The following is a 19747-nucleotide window of genomic DNA, read 5'->3' as shown; positions in this document are numbered from 1 at the left end:
TGAATAATATCTGGACTCCTTGTTAAATGATCTTATTGGCCAAATGCCCTCCTTGTGCTGATGTCCTGTGTGAAGCCACGTGCATGTGCAAGCCCACATTCTCTGTGTAATAATCTTTAGAAACGTTAACATTAATAAAAGAACAAAAGAATACAACAGATGGATTGATAGTGACGTCATCATTGGTCCCGTGAGATCTGGATGAACTCACCGGGGCCTGTCTGTCGGTGGAGGGCAGAGCCGAGGGTCCGGGCGACCAGTCCAGAGAGTCCCGGCCGGCCGGGCCAAACTTGGTCCAGCTGCTATCCAACAGAGACCGCATGGTGGACGGGTGGAGGATCTGAAGCCCAGCCTGGAGCCACGGGCCAACAGGGGCCGAGAGAGCTCAGAGGAGGCGGGTGGACGGAGAGATGAGGAGTCCGCTGTGAGCTCAAAGGGACACTGACTGCAGAGCTCCAGTGATCAGCCTGAAATAATAACTGTGAGAGGGGGGAGGGAGGAAGACACGAGGGCAGTAGACAGTCCATGTGTCCAGCTGAGAGGAGACACGTCACTGGTCCTGATGGGAGGATCTACAGCTGCTGGAAGCTGGTCAGCAGCAGCGAAACACAACTGTTGGAATACAAGAGACAGGGAGGGGGAGGGGGGGGGGGGTCGCTCCAAAAGAGCAAAACAATACAAACTAACATCTCATTTTGAGTCATTTAAATGTTTTAACAATAACTGTGAGTTTCATTTTCTACACACATGATGCTTAATCCCCAACGCAGTTCATCTACAGTCGTGTATGTGACAACTTTACATATCAACTCATTTAAGCTTCTTTGAATAGTTAAAGAAATAACAGCATAACAAATAAGTTCTCGCTTTTTCTGTTCCAGACTTTTCACTTTTTATAAATTGTGTCCAAATCTGTCTTGATTTCATTATAGTTTATAAAATCCTCAAATTCCTTTTGATTCATTTCCAGACTCACTTGGAGACCCCAGACTTCAACAGATCGTCCTCATGTTTGAAGAATCAACTCCATCGATGCACAAGTTTTATTCTTGTTGTTTTAAAGTTTCTTTGCTGGTCCAACAATTCCTGAGCTTGAGCCACGGGGACATCTTCCTCAGAGCTTTAGGTGCTGAGGTTTGGTCCTCAGCCTTCAAGGAGGAGGCCCAAAGATCAGCCGGAGACCTCAAGAAGGAAAAAATAATCTCCACAATTGTGCTGCAGAATCTCTTTGTTCTGTCAGTAAATGACATTTTGAGTTCTGTTCAGGGTTCCTCAGATTATTGTTGGATATAAAAACAGCCTGTAAATGCCTCGTCCTCCTTATTGTGGTGAATTAGTGAGAGAATAACGACCTCACCAGGACATGGGAGAAGGTAAAGTGCAGCAGTCCTACATGTTTAGCAGTGTCTTCAAAATGACACTTGGTCAAGCTTTGGGAAAGATCCAGATCATGGTTAAAAGAAACCAGTTAAAGATGGTGGAAGGAGAAACAACTGGCAGCAGATGTCAAAGATGAACTGAGGATTCTGTGCTGTTGCCTTTTGGAAAGTTGGAGCTTGAAGGTCAGTGAAGAAGCAATACTTTTAGAAATGTGATTTTAGGAGTAACTGACAACATCAGACACATTTACAGGATTTACAAGTGTTGTGCAGCTTTCCACCCAAGTCTTTCTCTGACCCTGACATCCCGTTGAGGTGAGGCAAAGCTACAGTAGGAAGTAATGTAACAGATTGTTGTCATAGAAACAGCACAACATGATGACAAGCATGTGAGATAAACTGCTTTTATTGTACAACACACAGACAGGCGAAGCCGGAGCAGGTTAGAAACAGGAGGAGAGATTACAGGTGCTTTTCTTTGATATCAAAAGCAGAAAAAAATACACTTTTAGAAATCACAGCCACAACATTAGCTGACCTGCGGAGGCCGGTCCAACAGCGGAGCGGTGAAGGTCAGTGAAGGAAGCAAACAGGTGCAGGACGCACCTGAGCGTGAAGGACGCCCGCGGTCACATCAGTCTGCACATTCATCTGCAGAGATACCGACACATCACACATCTTTACGGTTCCAAAAACAGCCTTAAAATCACACACAAACCTTTTTCCCAACATCTCGTCTTTGGAGTGAAGAATCTAGTTACACTCGCTCAACTGAATGAAGGTCAACAATCGTGTTATTGTCAGTGGTTCAAGCACACGTGCAGCAGGCAGAGCTCAAGATCCAGTTGTTCTATTTAATAACGTAAGGAGCACTTAAAAAACAGAAGTAACAGAAGAGGAAGTTATGAAATGTGGATGTGCAATGTTATAGAAGCTTTCAGTTTACCTGGAAACCTGGAGGCCAGAATGTCCTCTGAGTACCGTGTTATAAGGGATATAAAGTTGTTTCTGTGGCATGTTTGATTAAAGTTCAGTTTAAAGGACTTCAGTGACTTCGCTCCCACACTCACACATTTTAAAAACAATGGTAGAAGCAACAGAAGCTGAGACATCCTGACTTGTAGTCTTTGGTATGAGTCAAGCAAAACCACTAACTCCTACTCTTCCCACAATGCAACTGCAGCTTTTCTTAGACCTTCTGCAGGATAAATGTCCACATCTGTCAAACTTCACGGCCACACTTTGTAACTCATGTTCTTCTGTTATGAATCTGTAGCCACCAAATATATATATTTTATATATATATATATATATATAAATATATATATATATATATATATATATATATATATATATATATAAAATATATATATATATATATATAAATAAATATAATATATATATATATATATATATATATATATATATATATATATAAATATATATATATATATATATAAATAAATAAATATAAATATATATATATATATTTATATTTATATATATATATATATATATAATATATATATATAATATAATTATATAAATATATTTATATATATATATAAATATATTTATATATATATTTATATATATAGCACAGAGCACAGCAAGTGTACCACGTCACTGCCGTCAATCTGTTCACAATAATCCCTCGACCGCACAATAAAACACTAAACTGTTGATGATTTTACTGTAAATTATTAGAAGAAATGCGATTAGTTTTCCCAGCACAAGGACAGAAGTTGAGCTTTTACTTTGGCGAATCAGAAAGCAATGAGAGCTTAACATCCTGCAAAGACTTTCTGTTAATGGAACACATGACAATGAAAGGATTTGGAGCTCGTCGGTATTAAACTATACCCCAGTGCATCACATCTGTTTAGAGTGCGGATGAAGTTTGTGAAGATCTTCGGTCACAACTCCTACATTCAGGATTCAATCTTAATCTCTGAGCTTCATGTCAAATGCACATTCGTAGTGAAACACAAAGTGCAACACAAGACACGCAAAGTGTATCTGAGGGAGTGGCAGCAGGTTCATCATCAGTGAATCACAGACGGCTGCAGGACACAGACACATTAGTCGCTTTGTTTTAGAGGGAAACGCTGGCACGGACTTAACACCAACTCAATCCTCCTCTTCACTGCTGCTGATCACACTGCCGGCCCACAACATCTGTCCCCTCGCTGCTCACTCAAACAGCAATAAGGACAAACGAGGACGGGTCAGGGACACTGGGAGGGGCTGAGAGACGGCAGAGGCGAGACATACTAAAGCTGTTTGGAGCACATGTGCAAAATACATTTAGAGAAGAAGTAGGAACGAGTGGGCAAAGATTATGGGATTACTTCTGTGTGGCAGCCAGTCTGCAGGTTCAGGTGGGAAAGGAAAGAACATAGTGACGACGTCCTGGCCAGGCGTCCATATGTGACACGATGTTCCTCTGCTGGCCACTAGGGGCTCAACAGAAGTAGCCGGGGTTACGATTTATAACTTTTATTTTAAGAAGAATCAGAAGAATCAGCGTCTCGAACACAGGTGTAGCTGGAACATGTGCTTGATTGTTCAGTCATGGGGTTTCCCACGTTGCCCAGATTCAGATTTGTATCTCTCGTAACGAAGCTGAAGACTGAACTGAAAGACTGATTCTGTGCCACAGACACACTTTGTTGCCGTTCTGGCTCCATCTGACCTACATCTCTTCTCTCCTTCAGTGTGTAATGCTGTGAAATGGCACAAGCGCTCTGGAGATTTCTGCAGAGTCATGTTGTTTTCACTTTATATCCTGAGAGACAGCTGGCAAAGATGAACACATGAGACAGTGCAGAGGAAGTGAGGGAGCCGGAGAGCAATGAGTGCAAACCAAAGGCACAAACCCTCAGATGTTGACAAACTGGGTTAAAAAAAGAAGAGTAAATCTTCTTAGGAGCGTCAGATGACCCCCCCTCCCTCCCTCCCTCGTTATGGTCCGAGCTGCTGAAGTTAGAGTTCAACTCTTCTTTCGTTCATGTCGTCATAATCACTTCTCAAAAGCACAGTAGCATGAACCAGTGCGTACAGATGCTGCTGGTCACAGGACGTAACGTTATCTCTGGGTCGTTACACAGTCAGCGTTTGATGCACTTTGTTTTCTTTGATCCAAACATTAGTGTGTGTAGAATACTTTAAATATATATAAGCTAACAAAGTGGTAGCACGAGATCACGTTGAGTAAGGTCACGTTCTGGTCTGATGGTGTTAAAGTTAAAGGTCAGGAGGTCACCCTCTGAGAATATATCCATCACGTGTCAGCAGGTGACAAGTATCAAATCTTCTCTGGCTTCTCCATCTCACAACGTTGTTAATCATAAATATAATATCTTTGTGTTTGTCAGAACACGTTGAGCTTTTACATTTTAAATGTGTGGAAGTTGTATTTTGGTGTCGGATGACAAAGGAAGGTGTGTACTTGGGGAGTGAGGATGGACAATGGATGACGTTGTTGTGAGCACATGATGCGTTTCTTGAAGTTGAATCCGATGTAACGCCACGCGCTGATATAAAGACTGAAGCACCGGCAGCCTCTGGATCATCAGCGAGCACTAACCAAGAGGGAACACGTACACAAACAAGTAAATAGAAAATGCTGAATGACCCGTTAAATAATGAAGCACTTCCATAAATACACGTTCACACAGAAGCAGCAGAAATAACTTGTTATATCTCACCGCCGTTAGAATGCACAGACTGTTTGCTGATTAAAGCTGATATTGAAAATGGCGGCGACAAACATTCAAATACAATCAGATCAAACGAACAACACGTCTCCGGATATAAAGTGGATTCACTGAATAAAATAAATAAATAAATATAACAGTATTTTTGCTTTTTCAACCTTAAACACGGCGACCTAATTTAATTCATGCTCTACGAGGACTCGCACGTAAGCACTTATCCAGAGTGTGGACGCCACAACACACGCAGATGTTGAAACATTAGAATAAACAGCTGGAAGAATCAAACTGCATGTTATCGACCTCAGAAGCTGAGCAATGCTAATATAAATACGGCTGTTGCTAAACTCCACGGGTGTCGACGAAGTCAAAGGAAAAGTATGAAAGTAAATCATCAAATGATAAGTCGATGCACGTGAAGCCCTCACCTGAGAGGAAGCTCATCGTGACTCATGAGAGGATGAGATGTTCTGCAAATCACTGTTTCAAAATCATATTTAAAAGCTTTGAGTGTGTGTGTGTGTGTGTGTGTGTGTGTGTGTGTGTGTGTGTGTGTGTGTGCAGAAAAACAAGAGGCAGAACCGTCACATTATACACAAAGAATCACACGCCACATCCTTCATCAGCCAATCAAATCCTCCAGCTTAATGTCACATGATGTTCGCCGACGCTCTTCAAAAGTTGCAGCAGATCCATTACGATGACATCAGAGACTACACGCCAGTTATCACTCTCTGTCACATCGTGACGTCGTGACATCATTACATAAAGTCATCTGTTCCCGTCCTTCACTGACCGACAGACTGCGTTCTTCGCTCGGTGCTTCTGCTCGTCTTCGCTGCAATGTCACACGAAGATGTCGTAGAGTCTGCCGACGCGGCTCAGCCACTCGCGCAGTGCCTGGCGGACGCGGGCGTCGGTCACGTGACAGGAAAGCTGGCTGAGGCAGGGGTAGAGCACCGGCTGGAGCGCCAGGAACGAGGAGTCTGACAGGAGGAGGACCTGATTGAGGAGAGTCAGCACCATGTTGGTCCAGGCCTGCGAGGAGAGAGGAACCATTTCAACAAGCAGCTGACAGAACTGCCACACACAGCACATTAAAACAACACACTTTAAATTCACTTGTTCACTGGCCCGTGATGTGGAGTCACTTTGAATTGTTCATGCGTATGTCAGGGGATATGTTTTGGTTTGTTCTGGAGAGTAAATGTAATGTGACAGTCACAGTTCCACAGCTGGATTCTGTATGAAGTACAACCTTAAACATGAGAACACTTCCTGTATGGCCTCTACCTGGATCTGCGCCTCAGAGTCCCTCAGGGTGATGCTGTGGGAGCTGATGGTGGATCCAGATCGTGGTCTCTTCTCCTGCCTCAGAACCTCAGGCCCTGCACTGACTGAGTGCCTCAAGGGGGGGCCCTGCTGGTCCACCAGATGTTGGGGCCTCTGTGGGGGCCTCTGTGGCTCCAAAGGGCCCTTCCTCTCCCCTACGCCTCCTCCTCCTCCCGCCGCCCGGCCCTGCTCCTTCATGAACAGGTTGACGTTGGTTTGCTGCGGCTGCTGCTGCTGTTTCCTGCGTTTGTACTCCATCATCAGCTTGCTGATGGTTTTGTCCGTGGCGATGGTGTACAGTTTGTTCCCGGCGGTTTCCCACCATTCCTTTCTCCTTCCCAGTCCAGCGCTGCCAGGAGCTCCTCCCACAGAGCTTCCTGTGAAGCCGGAGTCCCTCCTCTCACCTCCGGTCGGGAAGTTGAGGGGCAGACTGCCTGTGCAGCTGTGAGAAGAGAGATGACATGGTTACTTGACAGACAGAAACATAGTTCTGGTTAGATAGTTTTTGGCGTCAAGAAGCTGACAACAAGGACTTGGACTTCTACCGTTGGGATGCTAGTAGTCGAATATCCTAATCAATAACAAGTTACTTCGAGGCTGCAGGTAGACTTACATACGTCATGTCATCCTAAAAATATGATTAAAGTCAGACCTCAATCCTGGGCTGGGTGTGGGCGTGTCCCCTGGAGGTGCTGCGCTGTCCGCTGCCTGACATCTGGAGCCTCCTTCCTCTGATGGCGTCTCCCTCACTGACAGCCCGCCTGCCGATGTTGGGGTGGACGTCTCCGACTGGAAGAGAGGCAGGAAGAAGACGTGATCTCCTCCTCCTCCTGCTCCTCCTCTCAGCAGCGCCATCTCCTCCAGCATGCTCTCCAGGTCGCGGTGCATTTGGATGTAGCTGTTGCACAGGTCCATGCACAGTTTGGAGAGGCGTTTGACCAGCCACGCCCAGTCTGCGCTGCTCAGCGGCTGCACGCTGAGAGACGGGATGGGGGCTCGCCAGTGATGCCGTTTATCCCGGCCGCGAGGGGGGCTGACCTACAGGAGGACACACAGAGGGGATGTTGGATGTTTGATATTACAACATCTTCCTTGTTACTTTAGGAAAACCTTCTCAGGACTGAGTTCCTTAAACTGGAGAAAACTAACGAGGAAATGACCAACGAAGAAGAAAGCAGCAGCTGGACTAACTTTCTTTGCTCCTGTAGTTCAGGTTAATCACAACGAGCTTTAAGTGCAACTGTTCTGTATTCTTCTGTGTTTCTGCACCGATCTGCTTGTTACGTCAAATAAAAGGAAAACAAATCATTTTCTGTGCAGTTGATTTGTTTTATCTGTGTGTGTGTGTGTGTGTGTGTGTGTGTGTGTGTGTGTGTGTGTGTGTGTGTGTGTGTGTGTGTGTGTGTGTGTGTGTGTGTGTGTGTGTGTCACCTGTGCCGTTTCTTCAAATATGTCTTCGTCCTCTGAGGAGGCAGAGCCGGGGTGAGAAGAGTCAGAGCTCCCCTCCTCTTCCTCGTACAGCATCCTCTTCACCTACGATCACAGGGACTTGTGAGCTGCATCTTCATCGTGCTAGTTCATTCATTAATAAGTCAACTTGAATGTATTGTTTGTGTGATGCTTCACTTCCAATCTGAACTGTATAACTCTTTAAAACACAAAACAGAAGTGAAAATACTAAATGTGGAACTAAACATTATTCAAACAGAAGTATGACCAAACACTGATACCATGTTGTGTTTTATGTTGTTTTATTGTCCTGCACTTTGGTAAATTCACTGTGTAATGAAAGTGCTTTATAAATAAAGGTTGATGTTAAAGCCTCTTGAAGCGTGTGATTGGTGTGAAGTGAGAGTTCTACCTGCTGGGCCGTCATGCTGTCGGCTTGGCTCAGCGTGGCGCACAGCAGGGCCTGGAAGTACAGGTTGAAGCTCATGGCAGACTGGCGGTAAAGATTAGCCGCTCCACAGACACCCGACACCTTCATCAGCAAGTATTTCAGACCTGGCCGAGTGTCAAAGTCCCGCGCTGTCCTGTAGCAGAGATCAGAAGCAGAGCTGCAATCATTAGTCGAGTTTTGATTTTCTCTGTTTTATATCATGTTGTTGATAATGAAAATAGTGCCTATGTGCATACTGTATATATATATATATATATATATATATATATATATATATATATATATATATATATATATACACATAGATGTTATAGTTCAGTAACCTGTAAGAGTCCAGCAGCAGATCCAGGATAATGGCTAAGTTAGTCATGGAGATGTAGCGCAGGAAGCCGGCCGCGGCCCGGCTGGTGTCAGAGGTCACAGCCGTGACCTTTTCGTCTGCTTCGGGCTGCTTGACGAACTCCTCCAGCAGGATGTCGGAGAGGTTCTGGAGCAGAACCTGGTGGGACAACAGGCTCACCACGATGGTGCGGAACGGGATCCTGCAGGATTCAGAAACCAGACGACGTCAAATCACATTTATTCAAGTAAAGAATGTTCGACTGTGAACCAATCGAACAGCTCCTGTACTGCATGTTCTGAGTAAACCCGACTTCATTCACACAGCTACAACTCAATCTCAGCATTTATCACATTTCAAAACATCAATATCCAACAAACACAGTATTTTCTTCTCACATTGGGCAACTCTTCAGACGGATACGTTTGACTGAGATCACACAGACCCATGCAGAGCCACGCTAACATACAGTTAAATCTGACAAACACAATGTTACAGAACAACACACTCACCCAATCTTCCTGTAACCCCAGCAGCAGAAAAGCAAGCAAAGAGTTAGTGAGGGTTAGATTTGAGTTAATGTGGCTGCACGTGTGCTTCCAATCATGTTCAAACTAAAGACTGCATGTCCTTTTTTAACTTAGAAAATGTGCAAACTGTCCTTTAAAGGTACTGAGAGAGGAAACAGCTGAACACATTGAAGACAAGAAACAATGCATTCAATGCTGCACTAACAGAAGTGTTTCATCACATGCTGTGCAACCTCTGACGTCTCGGCAGCACAGAATGAAATACGCTGAAGTGAACACATTATATACATTTATCAAAAATAGTTTTAGTGTTGTCTTGTCCAAGAGTTGACATCAAAGCCTTTTGATGCCTCCGCACCAGTAAAACGTGAGAATTGTCGAGAGAATTGTTTCAAATTTGGCACAAACGTTCACTTGGACTCGAAGATGTGTGTGTGTGTGTGTGTGTGTGTGTGTGTGTGTGTGTGTTGTGCACCTCTTCTGGGTGTGTCCGTTGGACTGCTGGTCAGCCGGCAGCTCGATGATGAGGACGCAGGACTGAGCGTGCTCAAAGCCCTCCTTGTTGTTGGGCGTCTTCGGAGAGCACTGGGTGTCCAACATAAAGACCTGGACACAGCGAGCACAATCATTAAACTGTCGGCGGCGGTTATAGCAGAGATATTAATGAACTTTTAGTTACAGTTGAGATATTATGCTTCATTGGAGACAGCTGTGGTTACATGCTGCACCACAGAACTCACTTTCACATCTGCAAACCTAATCTTACTGGTATCACAGGAGCCGTGTACGACGCACCTTCGCTAACATCGTTTGTCCTGTTGTGCTAATCCTACCATGTCTCACTTCACTAAATAAAAAATTAAAAAAAGCCCAATGAATGTGCAAATAAAGATTGTACTGGACCATCGCGGGCCTCTTCCCTGTCGCAGCATGAAGTCCCACTGACCTGCTGAGCCATCGCTCTGATCCTCCAGTACTCCGCCTCAGCTGCAGGCGAGTGGGACGGCGCCGCCACCTTCACCTCGCAGGCGTCTCCAGAGAAACTGTCTGAGCCGCTATGAAAACAGGCCAGAAGGTTCTACAGAGACACAGAGACACAGAGACGGACGTTAACGTGATCTGCTGGTGCATGTTCATACATTTATTTACTTAATTGGATTACTGGATTGAGTATACTTCCCCTGAATACACAGAACACTGTGTGCATGATGCAAACCCCTGTTTTCATCATTCTTTTTCTATTATATGATCTCAAAACAGTAGATTTCCATCATGATGAAGTATTATACAGTTTAATACAGTTTTTACATAATATCGTATGTGACCTGAATGCAGTGCTTATAAATAATTCAGCTTTTCTATAAACCGAGTCAAAGGTCACGTGTTGACGTTTCTGAAAGCATAAGCTACATGTTAAGGATTGACTGTAAGCTTTATGTTAAAGGCTCCCAGCGTGCGACAATCACTGGGTTGTATGTTAGCAGAGTTTCCCCTGGGAAATCTAAACGCGTTGTTTTAAATCACGCAGACACTCTGAGAGTTCTACGTTTTCTTGACAGAATAACTGATGTGTGTGATTGAACACTAACAAATATACAGACAATATAACAACTGGACGTACAGGGCAGCGCAGGAGTTTATAGAACGATGGGTCCTCCTGAACTTCAAACAAACTTTACATTTAAAACATTTTGTCCAGTTTTTGTGAAGTTTTACAGAAAGTAGCACATGCAGGGACGCCCTAATGGATTACAATTACATTTAAATAAATCAGTCAAGAGTCAAACCAGTGAAGTTCAGAAGCTCCAAACTAATAAATCAAGAACTTCATCAAAAAGCAGAACATTGCTCCGACACTATATTTATGTCCCATGTTACTGACATACAGTTCAATAAGTAACTGCAGCTGTAGAAGGATTTAACATGGCAGTGGATAAAGCAGCTCTTATATAAACGACCATAAGATCTAAATAAATATGATGCAAAACCAAACTGTGAGCCCCAACATGCAGCGTCACACAGCTGTTACATAAACAATCTGACTTCATGTCCGTCGTGTGGTCACGAGTCTGTTCAGCTACGAGTTGAGATGTTTAAAACAACACACTTGTGATGCATTGTAGAGATAAACACGAGAGGGTTTTAATAACCTTTGAGACAGTTTATCATCTGTAAGAATATAAAAGAACATTATGTTTCGTCTTTTCTTTCTCTTTTAAAACATTAATAACAAAACTCATTTGGTCTGTTACAGTGAAAACTCACATCTACTGGAGACAAGCAAACAGAATCTGTGACACACACACACACACACACACACACACACACACACACACACACACACACACACACACACACAGATGTGGCTCTAAGCTGTAAAGCTGCTTAGCTGTGAGCTGCCACAGGACTGCAGGAACACACACACACCATCCACCAATAAAAGGCCTGGAGATGTCACCTCTACTCTGAACACACACACACACACACACACACACACACACACACACACACACACACACACACACACACACACACACACACACTAACTAAAGTGTATGTAGTACTGAGTATCAGAAAGTGTCAAGTACCAAAGTGCGTCTTACATACAGAAGGCATGAAAGCTTTAAAGCGTAAATAAATATGTGTTCGAATCCTGCAGCCAAATCTGAATGATCAGCAAGTATATAAGATTATAAATATTGTGAACCACTGAGGCTCCGCGCTTTAGTTTAGATACAGTGTAAGGGGAGGGGTTGTGTGTGTCATCGAGCGTTGATTACAGGAGCGCCCGAAGAATCCTCAACACACTGAACAACAACATGTAAAACGTGTTTAGAAACACATTTCTGATTTTACTTTCCCCGTTTTAATCAGCTTGACAGAGAGAAGAGAGATGGAACAGAATACAAGTCTGACACAGTGAGGAGAGTGTGTGTGTGTGTGTGTGTGTGTGTGTGTGTGTGTGTGTGTGTGTGTGTGTGTGTGTGTGTTTGTGTGTGTGTGAGTGTGTGTGGTTAACTGGGGTTATCAAGCTTACCGTGCAGTGTCAGCATGTTGATAGTATTAAGAGCAAAGGATTTCAGATTACTTCTGTCCCAACCAGCAGCTTCAGATTGTGGAGGGATTATGAGCTTCACAACAGTGGACTTGTTGAGTGCGTTTCTATACATGTACATTTATTCACTTTCCTATCTGCATATCTACCTCCTGCCTTTAACATACGTGTGTCTACTGACATGTGACCACTTGGTAACTGCATATTGTACATGTGTGAGTCTCGGTGTGTTTACCTTCACAGGCTCTAACGTAGCAGAGAAAGCGTCCTGCAGAGCACAGCAGGCCAACCTCCACATCTCTTCTGTGAACACTGGACCCACAGTGACCAGAATATACCTGGAGACACCGGAACAACAGGAACAACAGGAACAACAGGATTAGACAGGAACAACAGGAACAGTAGGAACAGTAGGAACAGTAGGAACAACATGATTAGACAGGAACAACAGGATTAGACAGGATTGGACAGAAAGAACAACAAGAACAATAGGAACAACAGGATTAGACAGGAACAACAGGATTAGACAGGAACAACAGGATTAGACAGGAACAACAGGAACAGTAGGAACAACAGGATTAGACAGGATTAGACAGGAACAACAGGAACAGTAGGAACAACATGATTAGACAGGAACAACAGGAACAACAGGATTAGACAGGAACAACAGGAACAGTAGGAACAACAGGATTAGACAGGAACAACAGGAACAACAGGATTAGACAGGATTGGACAGAAACAACAAGAACAACAAGAATAATATGAACAACAGGATTAGACAGGAACAACAGGATTAGACAGGAACAACAGGATTAGACAGGAACAACAGGAACAACAGAAACAGCAGGAATAACATGATTAGACAGGAACACCAGGAACAGCAGGATTAGACAGGATTAAACAGGAACAGCAGGAGTAGACAGGAGTAGACAGGAACAACAGGATTAGACAGGAACAGCAGGAACAATAGGAACAGCAGGATTAGACAGGAACAGCAGGATTAGACAGGATTAGACAGGAACAGCAGGAACAACAGGAACAGCAGGATTAGACAAGAACAGCAGGAACAGCAGGATTAGACAGGAACACCAGGAACAGCAGGATTAGACAGGATTAGACAGGAACACCAGGAACAGCAGGATTAGACAGGAACAGCAGGAACAATAGGAACACAGGATTAGACAGGAACAACAGGAACAGCAGGAACAACACGAACAACAGGATTAGACAGGAACAACAGGAACAGCAGGATTAGACAGGAACAGCAGGAACAACAGGAACAGCAGGATTAGACAGGAACAGCAGGATTGGACAGGAACAACAGGAACAACAGGATTAGACAGAAACAACAGGAACAACAGGAACAGCAGGATTAGACAGGAACAGCAGGATTGGACAGGAACAACAGGAACAACAGGATTAGACAGAAACAACAGGAACAACAGGAACAACAGGAACAGCAGGATTAGACAGGAACAACAGGAACAGCAGGATTAGACAGGAACAGCAGGAACAACAGGAACATCAGGATTAAACAGGAACAGCAGGAACAATAGGAACAACAAGAACAATAGGATTAGACAGGAACAACAGGAACAGCAGGATTAGACAGAGAAAACATATCTAAACATAATGCTGACATTAAATTACATTGTTGTTATTGTTATTGTAAAAATCCACCAACTGTAGTTTTCAGCAAACTCTAATCAAACTGGAGTAAATGGTGAATTTATTGGGGACTATTTTCAGCGGCGGGAATCATTTGTTTAGTAATTGTGGCAGCAATATAAATATATATATATATATATATATATATATATATATATATATATATATATATATATATATATATATAGAGAGAGAGAGAGAGAGAGAATCCGAAAGTTCATTGTACACGGGTATAATGACAATGAATATTCAATTTTATTTGTATTTTTAAATGTTATCTTCTATCCTTATATTTAAACTTTAAACTACTTTATGTTTTAGATGTTCTTTATATAATTTTAATGCACTTTTACGCATATTTAAAAGAGTATTGTCAGAGGGGTCACCTGATGCAGGAGCAGCCCACTCTGGAGATGGTCTCTGCAGGCTCAGACACACAAGCCACCAGAAGCTTGAACAGATCCTTCAGCATCAGGTTGATCAGAGACTCGTAACCAATATCTGAAACGTGGAAGCACACACACACACAGATGGAGTGAACACTTTAATTTGACTAAGAAGGAGAGCAGGGAACATGCATCACGCTCTACTTCACGTCTGTGCACAAACACACATTTTATACTTGACAAACAATAACTCGTTATCAGATCTGTCATCACACATTCAGTTTCAAACACATCCCTTTCTTTCTTCTCTCTCTTCATCCTCCACATTAAATACTACAATCTACTGTGGGAATGACAGTAACACACTGTGAACTTTATTGAAATTGCAACATAGACTATATATATGGACAGACACACGCACGCACACAGACACAGACACACAGACACACACACACACACACACACACAGACACACACACGTACACACAGACAGACACAGACACGCACACATGCGCACAGACACACACACACACACAGACGCACACATGTGCACAGACACACACACACACAGACAGACACAGACACGCACACATGCGCACAGACACACACACACACACAGACACGCACACATGTGCACAGACACACACACACACAGACAGACACAGACACGCACACATGCGCACAGACACACACACACACAGACACACACAGACACACACACACACACACACACACACACCAGAGTGTATGAAGCTGTTGACGTGCTCCACCACCAGCTCGCAGCACAGGCCGATGGCGTGTTTGAAGTTTGAAGCCGCCACATCCCAGTAGGAGTGGTCGCCATGGCTACGCTGCAGCCACAGTGACATCACAGGAAGCAGTAACTGGATGACGGAGAAGATGGCGAACCCCGGACCTGCAGGAGGGGTGACACAGGGGCCATGTAACGGACAACGCCTCTGACAACAGCAGGTCAAACTAAGTGAACAAATCATTTCCAGCAGGCGGCACAAGGTCATGTGGATCGACGTCATGTGACCACTTGTTGGTGACCTTGTTTTTGTGTTTCGGGTCACTGTCACTGGACTCTGGTACAGAAATGACTCTCTATAAAGAACAAGTTATATCAAATGTTATAAACCTCAGTGACATTTATAAGCTTGTCCTGAATTCATAACAACAATCAAATGTAAGTATTACAATAAAAACACACTCATATCCACATAAGGAATATTTTCCTGTGTGTGTGTGTGTGTGTGTGTGTGTGTGTGTTACCTGGCACAGTGGAGACCTCTCTGAGCAGATTGAAGAGCAGCTCCAGGGTTGGCGGCTGGTGTTGGCGAGGACAGTTGGACACGGCTGCTGTGAGCTGCTCCAGTAACAGAATCCACACCTGGATCAGACCTGCAGGACAGAAGACACAGCGACACACAGCCGGGGTCAGACGGCGTGGAGACAAGGCGCAGCGACGACAGGAAAAGAGACGAACGCTTAACCTGTCTCATCATCAAACTCCTGCAGGACACAGTCCATCCCGTCCTCGGTGCTGATCGAGCGTTCCTGTGATCTCATCGGCAGGCTGGCGAGCCGCGCCCCCAAGAACACCGGCTTGGACTGCATCTTGTAGATCTTTGCCAGGAGCTGTCAATCAAACGCTCCATTGAGTCACAGCGAATATGCTTCTGTTATCTGCTGCTACTCAACGGATATGGATATAATAATTGGGATCAGTGCGACATTAAAAAGGCACAAAAGGATCCAAGATCAGGAATGTTTCCGTCTTCATTTGAACAGGAAACAATACATTTGCTGCATTAACTCGCTCGTGACTCTAATAAGAAGTTTCTACCTGCGAACATCTGCGGAGGTAGTCGAGCGCAGGCAGGCAGAGGTCCGTGGAGCTGTAACCCGACACGTGGACACAGTCTCCAATCTCCTTATAGTCCACCTCCCCTACACAGGCAACCACGCACACAAGTGTTATTAGGTACAGAAGTGAAGTGCTTCTTGTTGCTGTGCAAACACAAGTGATACAGAAACCACTGTTTGAAAATGTGGAGAATTGGAAAAGCTAAAAATCATAATACTGGAAAAATTGCTTCTTTTTCCACAAAATAAGTGAATTTACAGCGTCATGTGCATCTTACATCAAAACATTTCACTGTCCAGTTCCAGGAGAAATGAACTCTCCTGTTGTAACAGAGAGACAAACCTAAGCCTTTGACGAACTTCATGAGACACATGATGTAGTCGGTGGCAGCGTTGGCAAATACTTGGATGTTGTCAGTGTTGATGAAAGCCTCAAAGACATCGAACACTGGAGCCTGGGACTTCCCTGGAGGAGAGGACGTGAGGGAGGGGGGGGGAGAAAAGATGATGGGACCTTCTGGTCGTTTCTTGCTGGTATGTTTTAAATATAAATGTGTGTGTGTGAGTGTGTAACGCAGCCTTAGACGTACCCATGGAGTATTCTCCCAGCAGGTAGTCTTTGGTGTCGGTCTTGCTGCTGTGGACGGTCCTCAGAGCGCTGAACAGAGGCCTCCACCCAGACAGGATCTGAGGAGAACACATCTCCACCAGCTCGCCTATTGATGTTATCACCTGCAGGGACACGCAGCGTTACAGCTCATGTAAAAGCTTCAGATCGACTTATCTAAATGTGACACTTCCCTTCCCGTGTTCCAACAGATCTTACCTGGTCCTGTACGTCCTCGTCACACAGCTCCAGCTGCATGATGTGCTCGAAGGGCCTGAACAGCGCCTCGTTGAAGTGGAAGAGTGGAAGCTCCGCCCAGCTCGTCAGCACCTCCGTCAGAACATCGTGGATGAAGGAAACGGCCTTCTGGGACACGTGGCGCTCTTTGTGACAGGCCGCCTGGGAGAAGAAGATGTTACTGTGTTTGCAGTGGCACGAGGTTTACTAACAATAGTATATATAAATATTTTTTCTTTTAAAGAAATTAAAAAATATTAAAAACATTTTTTATTAAATATATATCTATCTTTATATAAGAAATATATATATATATATATATATATATATATATTTCTTATATCACAAAAAAAAATCTAAGAATATATATTTTTTAATTTAAATTTTAAATTAAATAAAAAAATGTTATATATATACATCTATTCATAAACATATGTGCACATTCAAGGTGCATTGTGCAGAAATTGAGCATCTTGTAGTTTTAATATCCATTTTGAGGATATTCTTAACAAATAACTTCTCTGTGATATTATTTTAGGAGTGATCTCTGAGTTAATGGAAGCGTGTGAACAACAGTTTGAAGTATATGATGCTGTGTCATTAAATAGAACTGCTGCTTGAGTACATGATCACGATCATTTTGTGAAATGAAGAGTGACTCAGAAGAAAGAAGAACGAGGAAGACGACGTGCTGCTGCTGAATCGTGTTGAAGAGGTTTCCTCACTTCACTTGGACTTATTGTGCATAAAGCATGAGATGCAAGTGCACAAGCTAAAACTTTCATTTGCATGCAAACAGCTGGACAAGCTTCTTGACTTTAAGTCAGTGTCACAAAGAGTAACTGCAATTTACAAGTGAAAGTCATTTCTAAATACTGTTGACAAAAGAGGCTCTGTGCATGGGGAGGCATGCAGCATGTTTTTAAAAGAGGCTTTAGTTCCCGACCTCCACCAGATGCGGGGCCACCACGCTCCAGGCCCTCATCATGTGCAGCACGGGGCGGTTCTTGTTCCTCACGATCCTCAGCATGCCCTCGCCCAGACGGAAGAGATGCAGAGCGCTGCGTCTGTCCAGCGTCGACTTGGCCTCTCCTGCAGACGCACAGAGGGGACGCAATGACTCTGAATGGTCTTCACTTACTCATTGCTCTAAATGTATAAGATCATTTCACATGCATGAGCACATGATTACTCACTGTGTCATATTGTGTGTGTGTGTGTGTGTGTGTGTGTGTGTGTGTGTGTGTGTGTGTGTGTGTGTGTACCTGGCATTGCTAGAGAATAGTCTCCAGTCTCAGTAACAGAGTCGAACAGCTGACACTGAGAAGCTTTTCTGAGTTGCTGCAAGAATCCGACCAGACCGACCAGGTTCAGCTTGGTAGCTGCTTCTTCAAACAACCTGGAACACACACACACACACACACCCACACACACACACACACACACACACACACACACACACACACGTATGGATGTAATATTTAATGAATGTTCAGAGTGCAGAGGAACACAGTTTGAAGGCACACATGCAGCAGTGTTGCCCTGGTTGCACAGCCCTGTGCAGAGAGCAGTGTTTACTATGTGTTTGCACCACTTGCAGCTTGTAAATGTGTTCGGTCCATCTGTTGCAGAAGATCAGTGGGAACATTCGGGTTTTTTTGCCCCTAAAAGCAGCCCAGATAACTGGTTACATAAGAGATGATCCTTGAAATAAACACAGTTTATTCTCTGCTTGTGCCAAACTTTAATAAGTGCAGCACTGGTGGCACGCATACACACACACACACACACACACATTTGTACTTCCACACTCGTGAGGACTTTAACCTAAACCTAATCCTGAATGTAATCCTTAAACGCAGTCTTAAACACGCAGCTCTGTGCTGCTGCTGCCATCTTGTGGTCGTCACAAGAAGTGAAGGTGATCTCGACAGCACAGCAGCTCCGGCTGAGCACCAGATGAGACGATTTAACCTGTACATTATGCATCCTTGTTGATATACCCTCGGCATTAAACGTTTTATATTTATATATATAAAATACATTTTTACATTTAAATGAAATGATCTAAAACTACCAACTTCAACATGTTGTTTCCTGGTTTGTTTATGTTGCTTTGGGTCCAAACTTAAAAATACACTTTTATCTAGTTTGATTATTCTATCAATTATTTCAAAGACATTCACCGGTCAGCCTGAGTCGACAGCGTGCACACGGCCTTGGCGGCGCTGGTCCCCGTCATCAGGCTCCCGCTCTTCAGGTCCAGACCTCGGCCTCTGCTCCGCTCCCTCAGCAGCTCCTGGATGGACAGCGGCTGGATGACTGGCTGGCTCAGGCCCAGCTCCGAGGCCTCGGTGCTGGGCTCGCAGCTCAGCTCCATCCCCAGGTCTACGCCGCCGGCCTGCTGGGTGATGGTGGTCAAAGAGGAGGGCTGTGAGGAGCCATCGCTGAAGTGCGTGTGCTCCAACGAACTGATGTATTCAGTCACTCTGAGAGAAGACGAGGGTGAGGAAGAGAAGGAGGTGTAACAGCAGTGTAACACGTCCCCACTTCGTTACTTACATTAAGACGAGTATCTTTGGTAAAACAAGTTTCCTGAAATTGTATGTTTGAACATGTAAATGAGGCCTTATGTAACGCTAACTGTTGGTGAATGTGTGAGAAATCTACAGACACAAAGAGACAAAGTTAGTCAAATAAACTCCTGAATGTGGATTCTGGATGTTTT

General features: G+C 44.1%; 1 protein-coding gene across 5 annotated transcripts in view; it reads right to left on the bottom strand.

Moving 5' to 3' along the window:
• Nucleotides 1–2982: 2982 nt before the first annotated feature.
• arfgef3 (ARFGEF family member 3) overlaps nucleotides 2983–19747 on the bottom strand; it is a 44313-nt gene continuing 27548 nt past the window's right edge. For 3 of the 5 annotated variants that reach the window (XM_029449270.1, XM_029449268.1, XM_029449271.1), the window contains 21 exons: nucleotides 19206–19508; nucleotides 18285–18418; nucleotides 17966–18111; nucleotides 17002–17181; nucleotides 16766–16907; nucleotides 16519–16641; nucleotides 16156–16259; nucleotides 15803–15947; nucleotides 15582–15710; nucleotides 15046–15222; nucleotides 14307–14421; nucleotides 12488–12590; nucleotides 10144–10275; nucleotides 9673–9803; nucleotides 9180–9188; nucleotides 8651–8869; nucleotides 8289–8460; nucleotides 7859–7960; nucleotides 7080–7465; nucleotides 6389–6869; nucleotides 2983–6133 (listed from right to left, as the gene is read on the bottom strand). In XM_029449270.1, the coding sequence (XP_029305130.1) occupies nucleotides 5942–6133; nucleotides 6389–6869; nucleotides 7080–7465; nucleotides 7859–7960; nucleotides 8289–8460; nucleotides 8651–8869; nucleotides 9180–9188; nucleotides 9673–9803; nucleotides 10144–10275; nucleotides 12488–12590; nucleotides 14307–14421; nucleotides 15046–15222; nucleotides 15582–15710; nucleotides 15803–15947; nucleotides 16156–16259; nucleotides 16519–16641; nucleotides 16766–16907; nucleotides 17002–17181; nucleotides 17966–18111; nucleotides 18285–18418; nucleotides 19206–19508 (3625 nt within the window). In that variant the 3' untranslated portion in view covers nucleotides 2983–5941. The remainder of the gene's footprint in view (nucleotides 6134–6388; nucleotides 6870–7079; nucleotides 7466–7858; nucleotides 7961–8288; nucleotides 8461–8650; nucleotides 8870–9179; nucleotides 9189–9672; nucleotides 9804–10143; nucleotides 10276–12487; nucleotides 12591–14306; nucleotides 14422–15045; nucleotides 15223–15581; nucleotides 15711–15802; nucleotides 15948–16155; nucleotides 16260–16518; nucleotides 16642–16765; nucleotides 16908–17001; nucleotides 17182–17965; nucleotides 18112–18284; nucleotides 18419–19205; nucleotides 19509–19747) is intronic. The other 2 variants (XM_029449272.1, XM_029449269.1) reach the window with 1 other exon arrangement.

Source organism: Cottoperca gobio, chromosome 15, assembly GCF_900634415.1.
Source record: "Cottoperca gobio chromosome 15, fCotGob3.1, whole genome shotgun sequence".
Lineage (NCBI taxonomy): Eukaryota > Metazoa > Chordata > Actinopteri > Perciformes > Bovichtidae > Cottoperca > Cottoperca gobio.
This window is presented reverse-complemented; position numbering and strand designations above follow the sequence as displayed.